The sequence below is a fragment of the Charadrius vociferus genome, unplaced genomic scaffold (assembly GCF_000708025.1).
Source record: "Charadrius vociferus isolate BGI_N301 unplaced genomic scaffold, ASM70802v2 scaffold62, whole genome shotgun sequence".
NCBI classification, from domain to species: Eukaryota; Metazoa; Chordata; class Aves; order Charadriiformes; family Charadriidae; genus Charadrius; species Charadrius vociferus.
The window spans coordinates 5,788,699-5,803,084 of NW_009647419.1; the positions used below are offsets into that span (position 1 = coordinate 5,788,699).

Below are 14,386 nucleotides of genomic sequence, written 5' to 3' on the forward strand. Positions count from 1 at the left end.
CCTCTCAGATGTTTGAGTTGATCAAGAAGAGATTGAAGCACACAGATGCCTATCCTTATTTGTTATCCATCCTCCAGCACTGCTTGCAGATGCCATGTGAGTACATCACAGTTTCCCAGAGCCAGGGGTATTGAAGAACTGGGTGAAGCTTTGATATAGGTACAGTGTCACAGACAAACACTGCCCTTGTCTTCCATTCAGAACTTGGCAGTGGCTAAAGCACTTGGTATCTTATGCTGACTTCATCCAGCAGATGCTTGTCGCAATACTTAAAGCAGCAGCTTGACCTCTCTGCACTTGTGAGTAGCTGAGACATTCCAGTTAGTCACTGACAGAGCTTTTAAGGATTTTAAATTAGAAGTTTTAAAAAAGAAAGAGCCCTTGTGCTCTAGATCAGGGAATTCCCCGAAATAGATACCATTTCAAATATTAACAAAATGCACTGAGGAATTTTTCTGCTGAAACAATGCAGTACAGAAAGCTGTTCTGTCACTGGGAAATTCCACAGTAAGTGTTCAGGCTGCTATCTCATAGCAATGCATCAGTGGAGAGCTCCTGAACTCCATCTGAAAAACAACATTGGCATTTGTTTTCAAGAGAAGTGATAGGAATCTTCTTGTTAACTGTAACAAAATAATTCAGTTATGCTTCCAGAGTGTAGCAACTGAGCAAAGGCATAGCAAGATCCCTAAATAACTGCCTGCCTTGATTCTGTTAGGTATCAGGTGCTGGTCTTCATTACTTTCAACCATACTTGAGCAGCCAAACTGAAAAGGGACCATGAGGGAGATGTACTGTGGTGTGCTTGTTCAGAAAGTAATGTGGTATGTTTTCAGGCAGGCATTAGATTGAAGTACTGCTGTGCACAAATTCAAGCAGTTGTTTGTCCCAGTGGTCTCCTTGATACTACTCTTTAAGGCAGTACTTGAGCTTCAGGTATTGACCTTGATTTTTGGTGGCAGAAGGACTAAATCCTGCTAGGCCAGGACAGGATTGTACTGGAGAAGTTTTAAAGAATCTAAAAGTCTAGGTTATGTAACTCAGGGAGCTGAGATGAACTTTATGTTGCTCTGGCTCTTCTGTTTGATATCCATGGGATCAGCCCCTTTGGTTCAATTTCTGTTCTTTCTCTCCTCACTTTTTGGTCATGTTTGTATGAATTTTTCATGCCAGTTGAGTTTCACTGACCTGCAGAGAACTGAGCATGCAGGTAGAACGTCTGATTGTTTTTTACAGTGCCTGGTCATGATGTTACCTAGGTGCCAAAAGAAATCCCAACATCAACCCCCAGAAAATATTGAGTAACAGCTCTCACAAAGGAATCACTTCTGTAGGTGTTTGAAGTGCAAGTTAGAGCTAATCTGCCAAAAGGGTTGCACAGCCTGAATGTGCATATCAGGCCTAGAGTTGCCCATGCCTGTTATGTGCTGTTCCAATATGCTGGGTGTTTGTAAATAATCTGCTAGCAACACTTCAAGGTTAGACTTTGTGTTCTATAATTTACTACATACAGGATTGAGATGGAGGGTGGAAAGGAAGGAATGCCAGTTTTTTGGCAGGTCTGTGCACTTTGGCATAGAAATGGAAGTTCTTATTGGGTTGGTCTTTTTCCATTCAGATAAGAGGAATGGAGGAACCTTCCAGCAGTGGCAGCTGTTGGACAGAATACTCCAACAAATTGTTCTTCAGGATGAACGAGGAGATGATCCGGATATAGCTCCATTGGAAAACTTCAATGTCAAAAATATCATTAAAATGTAAGTAGCATTATTATTGTTTATTGGTATTATGCAAGTATAAGTATATCATAAGTATGCAGGTGCTTAGGAAATAAAATATCATACCTGAGGACTTTCTTTTTTTAACTTACAGCTTCTCGTTGTCTGGTTAGTCTTCTAAATAGTTTCCTTCTAATGACATTTTCACCAGACAGTATTTTCTAGCAAAGTCCTTGCCTTTGGCTTCTAATTTCTATTAAATATTAAGCTGGTTAAAAGAGCAGAAAAATACCGATGATACTATAACAAGGCTTCCTCATGTGCCTTTTTTCATTCAGAATGTTGGTGAAAGCTTTCATTGATATTCCTCCCCCCTCCCCCCCCAACATAATTGTGATGATCTTTACTTAGATCTCATTCCTCACTAATGAGCACATAGTTTCGAAAGATTTCAAATAGTGGAAAGCAGCCCCCACCTAGCACACAAAACCTTATACCTCTTCATAAAATATCTGCATGCTCTCACCCACAGACTTGGCTGAGGGCACTACCATTATTTTTTCCCATAGGACGCATCATTTGAGAAGTCTAGCTACATGAGCTGGCTCTCATCTCAACTTCCCTGTTCTCAGTCCTTTTTTAGCCAAACTTTTGGACTCTTCATTCCATCCATCTGCCTCTGCAGGTAATTCATGGTCCATTACCCTTCTGAATTATCCACTGAAAAGAGCATTTTATAGAACATAAGCCTCGTATGAAACCAAATTCTCCTGTACTAAAAATCTTACAGTCCCTCCTGTTACAGGCATGAGCCAAAATCAAAACTGTTTTCTCATCATCGAAAAAACATACTAGTGTTGATCTCCTTCTGTCTGTCTGAATATCAGACTTCATTGTAGAACTCATGCCTGATCTTCCCTTTCTACTTTCATAGCTACTCCTCATTCTGCATATCTAATCAATCCCCAGCATGCCCTGCATATTTTCTGTCAGTAATAGGAAATAGCTTTGCCAGTATGAGATATGAGCATTGCCTTGTTACTGATATATTACCCAACAGATAAGCATCCTCCCTCCTCATAAGAAAGAAAAAAATAGAAACACAGAAAGTTTAAAAAATGATGGAAATCTGGTCTCGTATTAAGGCTGGGGTAATTTGCAACCCACAGCAGCTCTGATTATTTTAGTGACGACTTTTCTCTTTCAAAATAAGTAGACTTGGCACTTTGCAGGCATTACCTGAAGACAGGAACATATCAGGATTTTTTTCCCCAGGCATTCCCTTGTCCTTTTTCAGGACTTTGAGCAACAAGCCATCACATTCATATTAGCTGTTAGCTACAGTAAGGATCAGGATCTGGAACCAGACTGGCCACTGGTATGATCCTGTATAAATGTATACATTCACCAGGTTGCCTTTTTCTGATCACTACACAGAATGGCCACTTGCATTTCAGCTTGGGTAGCTCGGAAAAAGTTTAAATAATCTGATTTCATCTTTCAGGCTGGTGAATGAAAATGAAGTCAAGCAGTGGAGGGACCAGGCAGAGAAGTTTCGGAAAGGTGAGTGCGTCCTCTGTGCTTGGGGAGACAAAAGAGGAGGCAAGACTGACCCGGACACAGAGCAGTGGTCAGCAGAGCTGGGCACAACATTTCCTTTCATGGACAAAACCTGCTTTTTGTTCCCTCCAGTACATTTTGTCTCGTGGTGATCAGTTTATGTGTTTCATAGGATGGGTCTTCCCTCAGTCCTCACATGAAGTGATTTCTAAGTGAAACTTGGGCATTGCTGTCTTGATCACTGAAGATCACTGTCAAGACAGTCAGACTCTGTTTTCTTCTTCCTACTCTCATTATACAACCCTAGTTGAACTGACAGATTTGTCGGCTTTATTTCACCGTAACCTGCATCTCTTTGGGGACTGCTCATGAGCTTTATTGCATCAGCCCAACTTGCCTGTTCCCCCTAGATCATGCCGAGCTGATGAGCAGGCTAGAGAAGAAGGAGCGGGAATGTGAGACAAAGACCCAGGAGAAAGATGAAATGATGAAGACACTGAACAAAATGAAGGACAAGCTGCAGAAGGAATCCTTGGAGCTGCGCCAGACCCGGGACCAGATGAACGACCTGGTGGCTCAACTTAATGAGTTCTCGGTATGAGACTGGGACTCTTCCCATCCTTGTTTAAAGCCTGCTAACTAGTGAATGATGAACAAAAGCACATTATGAGTGAAACACTTTCTATGGTCAGTACAGAGAGAGTCTGTCTAGCCAGCTACGAACATGAATACTTAGAAGCTGCTCAGCTTTTAGTTGAGACCGAAATCCCCGAGCTGGTGGTACAGAATGGATAATGCATGGGCTGATCCATTCCTTCTCTTCAGGCACTTTCCTCTGCAGAAGTGACGTTTGCAGTAGCTCCCTCCTGCTTGGCGCTTCTTTTGTCCTGAGCCTCAACTCACCAGGACACGGCCCTAAGAAGTTAGACACTGCAGCAAGCAGATTCATTCCCTCCTCCTCTCTCCCACTTTACATTAGTGGGGCCTAATGACAGGTATTCAGTATTTCAAACCCTAAGGTTTAAAATCCAGGAGTTCAAAAGTTCATGAGATTGAACTTTTCTCTTTTTTCATACATAAGGAGAAAATAATACATTTTGGCTTCTTTTACTAGCTTTCTGTTTTTCTGAACCATTTATGGTTCCTTTTTTCAAGCTCTTCTCCACAACTTCAAGGGCTTGAAACTTTCTCTTAAATGAAAGCTGAGATTCCTCCCTTTATTGCATGGCTTTGAGTGCAGAAGGCTTTAAAGAAAACATCAAATATTTTGAGACTTGTAATAAAATCACATCAGCTGGCAACATGAAGTTATTGTGCCTTTTAAACTGTTTGCTTTCTTTTTCTGTGCGTTTTTTATTTTCCAGCAAGGGGGCAACATTTCCTTCCCACCCCCACCACCCCCGCCTCCAGGTGGCCCATTAGCTTTGTCCTCTTCTCACATGTCTGAGAATGTGCCACCGCTGCCACCTCCTCTGCCTTTCTCCAGCTGTCCCCCTCCTCCTGCTCCACCACCTCCTCCAGGAGGACCTCCTCCCCCACCAGGAGCACCACCTTTCTTCAGCATGGGGATGCCACTCCCTTCAACAACCACCTTCAGCAGCAGTGGCACCAGCCTGAAGAAGAAATCTATCCCGCAGCCTTCACATCCACTGAAATCGTTCAACTGGGCTAAGTTGAGTGAGGTAAGAAATTGCAGCACTCTCAGCAATTAATTTACTTTCTAAATATAAATCGGTGTTGATTAAGGCCATGAAGTGCAAGGTGACAGAAGCGAGTGATAACGTGGCTTTCCTTGGGCTGAGGTCAGTAGGAGTCAGTTACTGTCTTGAGGCAGTCTCCCCAGTTCTCCAGCAGTGCAGCATATCTCCTGTGACGACCAAGGTACTGGTTAGATGAGCTACAGTAGATCTGGGCATGCTATTGGTTAGGCGAAGCTGTAGTGGGACTGAATACCTAAACCAGAGTTGGACATCTCCGGGACTGGTGTGCCAGAGCTGCCCTCACTTGCACGTCAGGGAAAAGGATGGCCAGAGCCAATGTGGGCAAAACGTGGTGAGAATCAGCTTCAAAACCAGTCTCCTCCAGCCTGGCAGGAGCTGTCACCAAGGAGGGAAAGGTGGCCTGATTCTCCTCACCATTTGTTCATGGCCATGAGGGAAGCTGCCCTTCTCCTTGCATGGTTACACCTCTGTCTCTTGGCGATAAAACTCCAAATTGGCAATAAAACCAGAGGACTTGTATTCTTCCTGTTGCACTCATTTTCTGCTACGTTGGTTGCCTCTCCTTCCCCTCCACTTCTCTCTCTTCCTTCTCTGTCTTCTTTTTATTTTCCATCTCCCCTTCTCTTCAGGTCTTAATTTTTTTAAACTGATTTAGAAAGAAAAAAAGTGTCTGTGTTGAGTTTGGATGGCTGCCTAGAAACCCAGGTTCTCTTTTAGACTGAAACTCACCCAGGGCCCAACTCTGGCATTTGGAATGAGTGTCCAGGGACCTCTGGAATGCCACAAGAATTCTCTCTCCCCCTCTCTCCTTTTCTTTAAAATAAAGTGAAGTGAAATATTTGCTGCACCGTCTGTGCTTGTCTGTCAAGGCCACGTGGGGGGTGTGGGAGAGAATGTAAGGACAGGGGTTTATTTTCCTTTGCAGAACATGGGACTTAGTGCTCTGAAGAAAAGAAATAATAACTAATATATGTATATATATATGAATGTATATGAAAAAGAGAGAGTCACAGGTGTTTCTGTTTAGTGTACAGTGACTGTAGGCTTATCCTGCCCTCTGGTTAGGAGTGAAGGCAGCTGTGCTAATAAAATTGAAGACCTGGGTGGTGAGGTGGGTAAAAGATGCTATTTTGAGGAAGGCAGAATAGTTGGAAAAGGGGACATGAGAGGGTGGGGGCCTCATTTTGGGGTGTTTGCCAGTGTTAGTGTTTTAACTTAGTAAAGTCTCTGCAAAACTGCAGAGGTTGTGGTGCAGCCACACATGGCTTGCCTTGTTATTTGGGATGCACTTTGTTATGGAATTATGTAATTCCACTGACTGCTGGAGGAGGCAATAGGTTTTGGCTGTCTTCATCAGTTATTCTAGATTCCCTGCTTCAGTACCGGGCACTTTCTTTCCGTTCATATGGATATGAATCCTCTGAATGCAAAGTCATAGGTAGGGTGGATGGCCTCATCTTGCCTTTTGCTACCATTGCAGCACTTCTGTGGTGTTCTCCTGAACTGCCAAAGTAGCCATACATGAATGAATGAAGACTCACAACAAGCGTACTGGCTGGGAGCAGCATATCTCAAGTTTTTGAGCATGGGGAACTAAGGCCTGGAAGTGTGCATAGTATTATTGTGGTTTGTGGTAGTGTTTAACTTCCAGTTCACATGAATACAAGTTTTCCCCACAAAAACATTTTGAGGAAAAACACAGCTGACACCACATGTGTGTTTTTCTTTTTTAAAAGACTGGTCTAGTTAGCAAAGAGCACCGGCATGTCTGCAGCACGCAACACAGCGAGGTGTGGTGACACAGTGTTGGAAACAGAGCTGTACACAAACTTAGGGCTGCAGCCAGGTCAAATATGTTATGTGGCTGTTGGGTGTCTCTGCATACTGTTTAGTCCATCCTTCTCAAAGTAGTTAGTACAGAGTCTCTCCCCTAAGCTTTCTTAAGTGTGAAGATGATGCCAGGACTGAGGCAGCCCACATGAGAGCCAACTCCTTTCTGTCCATGCAGCCTGCCTCGAGGGAATGAGAGAAAGCCAACAGACCCTGCAAGGAGTGTCGACAGGGCTGGCCGAGAGGGATTTGTCTGCGATACACTTTCTCAGTAGCAGAATCAAGGCTGTTCTTCAGAACAATTCACAACACCTTTTTTCCCAATGCTGATATTGTCTTTGGAAGTAAAGGACTGAGCTGTTGGGTGTTAGGAGAATGATCAAATATATTAAAACTTAGCAGTTGACAGTAACAGATTGTCCACAGTTCCCAGGGGCACCACGAAAAAAGGTTTGACTGGAAAGTATTCGTGCTTCTAACAAGGAAACTCCAACAACCTGCTAATTTCCTTTGAGAATTAAAGTTTTTGTACTAGCTTTGATGTGAGCTGACAATCAGTGGCAAAGCCATTTAGATGCATGGATGGGCTGAGTTCTGGAGAAACACTTCCACACCACAGCTCCATTCATACAGCACTGTAGCATTGTCTGCAAATTCCATTCATGCAGCACTACAGTAGTGCTGATGCCAAGGTTCTCTGTTTTTTAAGAAAAAGATATTGCAGTGTAACCACTGTAATGTCCTGGAAAGATTCCTTCCTTTGTTTCTGGACAGCAAGTGGCGTTTGCTCTCCCACTCTGAATTTTACACAATACCCAAGGTCAAACAGGGACCAGATATTTATGGTTAATCCAAATGATGGACTGGTTTCGGGCACACTGGAAGTATGGATTAATGTAATTACCTCTGTAATAAATATAAACATATTGATTTGAAGTCATTAGAGTAAATCAAGCTGCGCTGCTTGGTATCTCATGGCTGGAGAAGCAGCTTCCGATTAAGAGTCAGGCTGGTAATTACTCTAGTCAATGATCTGAAAGGGGCTTTCTTTAGCCAGCCCTAAAATAGACCCGGGTGAAATTGTCTCAGAAGAAAGGTATTTGTTCTACATAGCACATATGGTTTAAAAAAAAAACAAACCAAAACACAACAAAACCCCAACACCCCCACCCCCCCCCAAAAAAAATCACATAAACAGAAAATGTTCATTTTGACACTGATTTTTTTTTTTTTTTTTTAAATGTTTCTGTAGTGTTATTGATGATTCTGATTTCGGGAACTTTCTTCCTAAAAGCAGTCTGAGGATCATGGCAAACAATGATGCAGGACTGCTGCCAGAGATTCAAAATTAATGGAAAGATTTCTACAAAATCTCAGTGTGAAGCTACTCATAATAGCCTTGGTGGTGCCTAGTCCTACAGTGAGATGAAACAGCTGTCTCAATTAACAAACATGCCAGAAATACAATTTGCTCAAAGTGGGTTTTTCTTGCACTGAGGAAAGTATCTGATATCAAGAGAGAAATCTGAAAAATGCACTCTGTTCATATCCCTTATTCAGATTCATAATGGAATTATGAATCCACTTGTTGGATTAGGAATTGGCTGCATAGTCACACTCAAAGAGTTGCGGTCAACAGCTCAATGTTCAAGTGGCGTCCCTCAGGCGTTGGTAATAGGACTGCTGCTGTTTTAAGATCTTTGTTGGCGACGTGGACAGTGGGGTTGAGTGCACCCTCAGCAAGTTTGCCAACGATACCAAGCTGTGTGGTGAGATCAACATGCTGGAGGGAAGGGATGCCATCCAGACGGTCCTGGACAGGCTTGAGAGGTGCAAACCTCATGAAGTTCAACAAAGCCAAGTGCAAGGTCCTTCATCTGGGTTGGGGCAATCTCAAGCACAAATACAGGCTGGGGGATGAAAGGATTGAGAGCAGCTTGGCTGAGAAGGACTTGGGGTACTGGTGAATGAAAAGCTGGACACGAGCTGACAACGTGCGCTCGCAGCCCAGAAGGCCAACCACATCCTGGGCTGCATCAAAAGCAGTGTGGCCAGTAGGTCAAAGGAGGTGATTCTTCCACTCTACTCCGCTCTTGTGAGACCCCACCTGGAGTACTGCATCCAGCTCTGGGGCCCCCAACACAAGAAGGACATGGACCTGTTGGAGCGACTCCAGAGGAGGGCCACAAAGATGATCCGAGGGCTGGAGCACCTCTCCTGTGAGGAGAAGCTGAGAGAGTTGGGGCTGTTCAGCCTGGAGAAGAGTAGGCTCCAGGGAGACCTTATAGCAGCCTTCCAGTACCTGAAGGGGGCCTACAGGAAAGATGGGGAGGGACTCTTTATCAGGGAGTGTAGTGATAGGACGAAAGGTAACGGTATTAAACTGAAAGAGGGTGGATTTAGATTAGGTATCAGGAAGAAATTCTTTACTGTGAGGGTTGTGAGACACTGGAATAGGTTGCCCAGAGAGGTTGTGGATGCCCCATCCCTGGAGGTGTTCAAGGCCAGGCTGGATGGGGCTTTGAGCAACCTGGTCTAGTGAAAGGTGTCCCTGCACATAGCAGGGAGGTTGGAACCTTCCAACCCAAACCATTCTATGATTCTATTAATTAAAATTTTAAGTTGCTTCACTTCTTGATGGTTAATATTTTACAAATATTAATCTACTAATAAGCAGGATTGCCTGGTCCAGTATTCACAGGACATTCTTAGTTTCTATGGTTTCTCTGGACCTGCAGGACAAATGAAACGCTTTCCCAAAGTACTGTAAGTTTTCACTCATGTTGTGAAGTTATTGAGGCATGATGGACTTTTGTGGCTTGCAGAGTATCACCATTTATCTTTCAGGGTAAATAAAATCATCTATTAGAGTAGCAGAGGACAAGCTTGATACAATTTGTAGCTCCATGAAACACTCTCGTTGTCTAATCTTGGTAGGTCTCTCGGCAAACTGGGCTTCATTACAAAGGCGGAATGACATAAGTGCAGCAGCTGAGCGAGCAAATTGTTAAATGCAACACACCAAAAACTGAACCTGATGGAGCAGATGCCTTGTCAATACTTGTTCTGATAATAAGATATTTCCTTACCTAGTATGTACCACCATTTTGGTAGAGGATGCTGGGAAATGTAGTTCACAGAATTTGCTTCTCAAAGGGGCCTAAAACTTTGCAAATCAGAGGAACCACAGATCCTGGAAGACTTGTAGAATGAATGAATGAAGAAAGAAAGAAATAAATGAATATGGAGAGAAAAGCATGTTACAGGTGACATGACCTCTTTTTTTTTTCTTTTTTTTTCTTTTTTTTTTTTCCTTTTTTTAAGGAGAGAGGAAAAAAAAAGGAAAGAAGAAATAAAGAATGTACTTTATGTTTAAATTCTTATTTAGGGACCATAAATATTTTTTATGGTGCTAAGGGAATCATTTATCATAGCAACCACATTATGCAAGTCTGTTTCTCTTAAAATGCTCAGTCTCTCTGGCTGATGACAAGGAACTATCAGCCAGTTAATCCATAACTGAGTAGCAAGAGCTCAGTGTAGGAAATTATCTGGCAGCAACATGAAAGTTTTCGAGGACAGCGCTCCGGGTAGAAATAGAAGGGACAGCCCCATTGCAAGTCTTTGTGTAACAAAGGTTTTTTATACCTCTGCCTGCCTCTTTTTTTCTTTGACTGGATTAGCCCCTTTGGTTTTTAAGCACTAAAATTGGGTTGCTTGGGTCAAAGTTCTGTTTGTGCACACCGTTGCAATGGGGGCTGTTTTGGAATTTGTCTGTCTGCTACAAGTAGCACATAAACCATCCTGTACAGGACTAGATTCAAGCTGGGTCTTAAAATGGATCTGAATTGAAATGAAAATAATTTTCACTTCCTTGGATTGTTTTTCTGGGAAAGTATGGACAAGAACTACTCTCTGCAGCCCCTTTGTGAGTCTCAGAACTGCCTGTTCTGGCACCTCTGCAATTCATTTGGACCAGCCTATTCTGAAGCACGTTTTTACTGTTCTTGCCATTTGTGGGGAAACTTCACTCCTGTGAGAGTTTTGTCACCTGGACTGGAAGATGGGCAAGACTGTCACGAGCAGCTGTCTCTTGAGTCACATCCAGCCTTCTGCCAAACACAGCATATAGCTTTTTGGCATCCTCAGGGCTCTATCCCAATGATAGCTCTAAAGACTGCTCCTGAAGTCACGTCCACTGGCTCCTGTCAAGATATATTCTTCCATTTCAGTGTTTGATGGGACAATCTGAAACAGTGAGGAACTGTTCTGCTGTTCAAATACATCCCTTGGGATTTATAACTCAGGGTTTATAAAGCCAGCCTGGAAATTGAATGGGAATGAACACTCTGCCTGGATGCTTCTGGCTAAGATTGGCAATAGAGTCCAGGGTTAGGATAAAACAAAAACTAACTTTGTCTCCTGTTCCTGTGGCTGAGAGGAGCCTCCCAAACTCGTTTGTCATGTTACAGTCACAGGATCATGACGTTTTTCCTACTGTGGAAAGAAGAGCCACAGTGATTGCAAGGAATGCTACAATGATATTGGTGAGCCTGTTCAGGGATGGGCGCTGCTCCCATCTAGTATATGCTCTCACTGTAAATAGCACTGCAGACAGCCCTCCTTGCCCTCTGGCACTCACAGGCTGCCTCTGGAGAGAGGGTGTTGGTTTTCCTCCACAGTGTCTGCCCTGCCAGGAATTTCCTCCAGAACACTTCACACTTTTATTTCCTCTTCATTTCATCCTCCCATCAGGTGTTTTTCCTTGCTCCTTGAGCCTTGTGGCTTAGCACATTTCCCTCATTCCTTTGATGACTGTGAATGGGAAGTAGAGCCTGTTCCTAATTAGTTCTGATAATGAAGTGTTAATGCACTTTGCTGTGTAGGTACAAGTCAGGTACTTTAGAGCTGTAGCCTGTGTGAGGGTTTCATTGCTTTTGCTTGCTGTGCCTGGCTTTCTCTGCATCAGTGTTCTGCTGGCCTTTCATCTCCTGGGGTTTGCTTAGGTCTCTTTACGATCTCTTCTGTCAGTTTCCTTTTTCTTTTAATCAACACCTTCCTTATTTTCCCAGTTAATAAAGTACAATAAATGTATACTTCATTAACTAAATGAACTGAAAGACAGTGTTGTCAGGTGTGAAGAGCAAGTTTTCTGGATGGGTAATTGCCCAAAGCTGGTCCCACACAACAGGCACCTTAACAGTCAGTAGGAAGAAGGTAGTTCAGTCTCTGTGTCCTCTTTGCCAGCAAGGACATCTGTCCTGAAAAAGTCAGCAGGAGACCCTAAGGCCTTCTCCTAGTTTAGGATGACTGATGATTAGCTGATTCATGTACTACGAGAGCTTATTTGGTCCAGGGTTGGTGGACAGCAAAGTTGGAGAAGGAGTCTGTGCCTGTCTCCCTCCATGCTAATCACCTGCCAGCCGGCTAGGATCCCTGGCGTTCAGGGTAATGTATCACATGGGTTGTGAAAATTTCTAGTTAGCGCGGATGATGCTCTTTCAGAGATCCGCGTATAGTTTGTGTCTGAGTCAACAAAGAACTCACGTAGACAGTGGAAACCAATTAGACTTCAAAGACTCAGAGCCTCAAAAGTAAAATAAAATAAAATCTTAAAATACTTTCACAGGCAGGCAAAATGAAAACCACACACCCTTTGGGGTTTACAACAGAACCTGGCAAAATTTGCAGAAAGGAAGATGTGTCTGGGGCTTGTCATGCATCAGTGCCCTTCCTAAGCTTTTTCCTCATGATGGTGACACTTCTTTCAGCATGACCACAATCGTTGTGTTAGAGAGATGGCCACTCTTGAAAGGAAATGTACTGTGGGATCATAGATACTGCTTGAGATGCAGTCGGCTAGCCTTGGAATGTGCCCTTTCATCAGAGGGTTGCTCTGATGAAAAATACAAAATACTCAGTATGTTTAAAAACAAACAAACAAAAAAAAATCATACACCAGTATTTTTTTTTCTCCTTTGACTCTTGAACAAAGTGTGCCCTCTAAAATTACAACAGTAGTACATAGGAATACAGCCAGTGAGCAGGAGAGAATGATCTGTCCAAACGGGATTGAATGTTTTTAGCTAAAAGCTTTTGCTATCTCATTAAAATATGAACTTTTCTTTCAGGAGAGGATCCATGGCACAATCTGGAATGAGATTGATGATTTAAAGGCATTCAAGGTGCTGGATCTAGAAGATTTTGAAAAGATGTTCTCAGCGTATCAGAGACACCAGGTAGGGGTGAACTCTTCCACACCTTGTCTTCCTTGAATTTCTGGAGGAGGAAAGAACACGTGATAGTGATCTGGGCCCTTGCCCACCTGCAGTCAGGCTGCATCCTTTGCTGTTCTGCCAGTGTTCAAAAAATCACAAGACCAAAAGAAGTGGGCAACAACATATAGGGCAGAGTATAACCTTCTGTTGTCAACATACTTCATACTAATGGGCAGCTCTCAGCGACAACAGCTCCCAGCAGGTAATGTTCTATTTGATCTCAGTGGCCAGTGGCTCCTGAAAGCTCCTGAGCTTTACATTCATGCTTGATACCCATCTTTCTATTTCTTGCATTTATCCAGAGAAAAGGTCTGTAGTTGTCTGAGTACTGAGCAAGGTGACTGAATTAGCTGTCTTTTGCTCTGTCTATTTTTTCTTAAACAGCCAACTGACCCAACTGGCTAGGTGACAGAAACTGTCTGAATTATAGATTATAACACAAACAGCATATTTTAAAAGCAGCCATTTATTAGAATGTCTTTTTCCCTCCTCTTTTTCTTGGAAAGCAAGTCACCTTCAATCTGTTTGTCTCCGCTGAATGAGATTTAGCAGGAGAGAGATTGTACTTGCACTCCCTGAACTCCCCCAGCTTTCCTTTGGTTTTGGAATATGTTTGGAGAAATTCCGTCTTTTGTACTCTGCAGAATTGGATCATTGCTCTGGAGTTTTAGGAAAAGACCATGATTGCCATAAGCAGCCTTTATGATTAAGCCTTACAGTGATGATGATTACTTCATTGTCATTATGATTAACTTATACAGTACCTTAAAATTAACAACCAAACCCCTTTCCACCTGTTCCCTTCTCTCTCATTTTCCTATCTAATCCAATAAACGTAATGAATAACTCTTCTGATTTACTAGCTCACAGCCACCTAGATAAGCATCCCAACTTGAGCTGTGGAGAATGTGATGTTACCCATTGCGTGATGAGATTTCATTTCTCATTCTGCTCCTGCAAATAGCTGTTGCTGTTTCAGTGAGTCCCTCTCTCTTTCTGTGAATCCCATTCCCTGAAACAAGAACTTAATTCACAGAGGGGAAAAAAGGCACGTGAAATTTCAGTGCTGTTACAAGATTGGGTTTAGATGCTGCACCAAAAGCTTAGCTATGGTGGTGAGCTCCCAGTTGTCTTGCAAGTAGCCTGACTGTTGTCTGTGCACATGAGTAGCCACTGCAGCATCAAGGTGCCATTCCAGTGTCTCAGGTGCAAACATTGCAGCTTTCTCACTAGAAATGACCTTGCGAAGCACTGCTTCCTTTGGGCTCCAAAATCCAAA

The 14,386-nt window shown here is 43.1% G+C and overlaps 1 protein-coding gene across 1 annotated transcript in view; it reads left to right on the top strand.

Moving 5' to 3' along the window:
• DAAM2 (dishevelled associated activator of morphogenesis 2) overlaps window positions 1-14,386 on the top strand; it is a 184,799-nt gene that overhangs the window by 134,008 nt on the left and 36,405 nt on the right. The window contains exons 10-15 of the mRNA XM_009880466.1: window positions 9-96; window positions 1,619-1,757; window positions 3,223-3,281; window positions 3,689-3,873; window positions 4,643-4,960; window positions 12,961-13,068. Of these exons, the coding sequence (XP_009878768.1) occupies window positions 9-96; window positions 1,619-1,757; window positions 3,223-3,281; window positions 3,689-3,873; window positions 4,643-4,960; window positions 12,961-13,068 (897 nt within the window). The remainder of the gene's footprint in view (window positions 1-8; window positions 97-1,618; window positions 1,758-3,222; window positions 3,282-3,688; window positions 3,874-4,642; window positions 4,961-12,960; window positions 13,069-14,386) is intronic.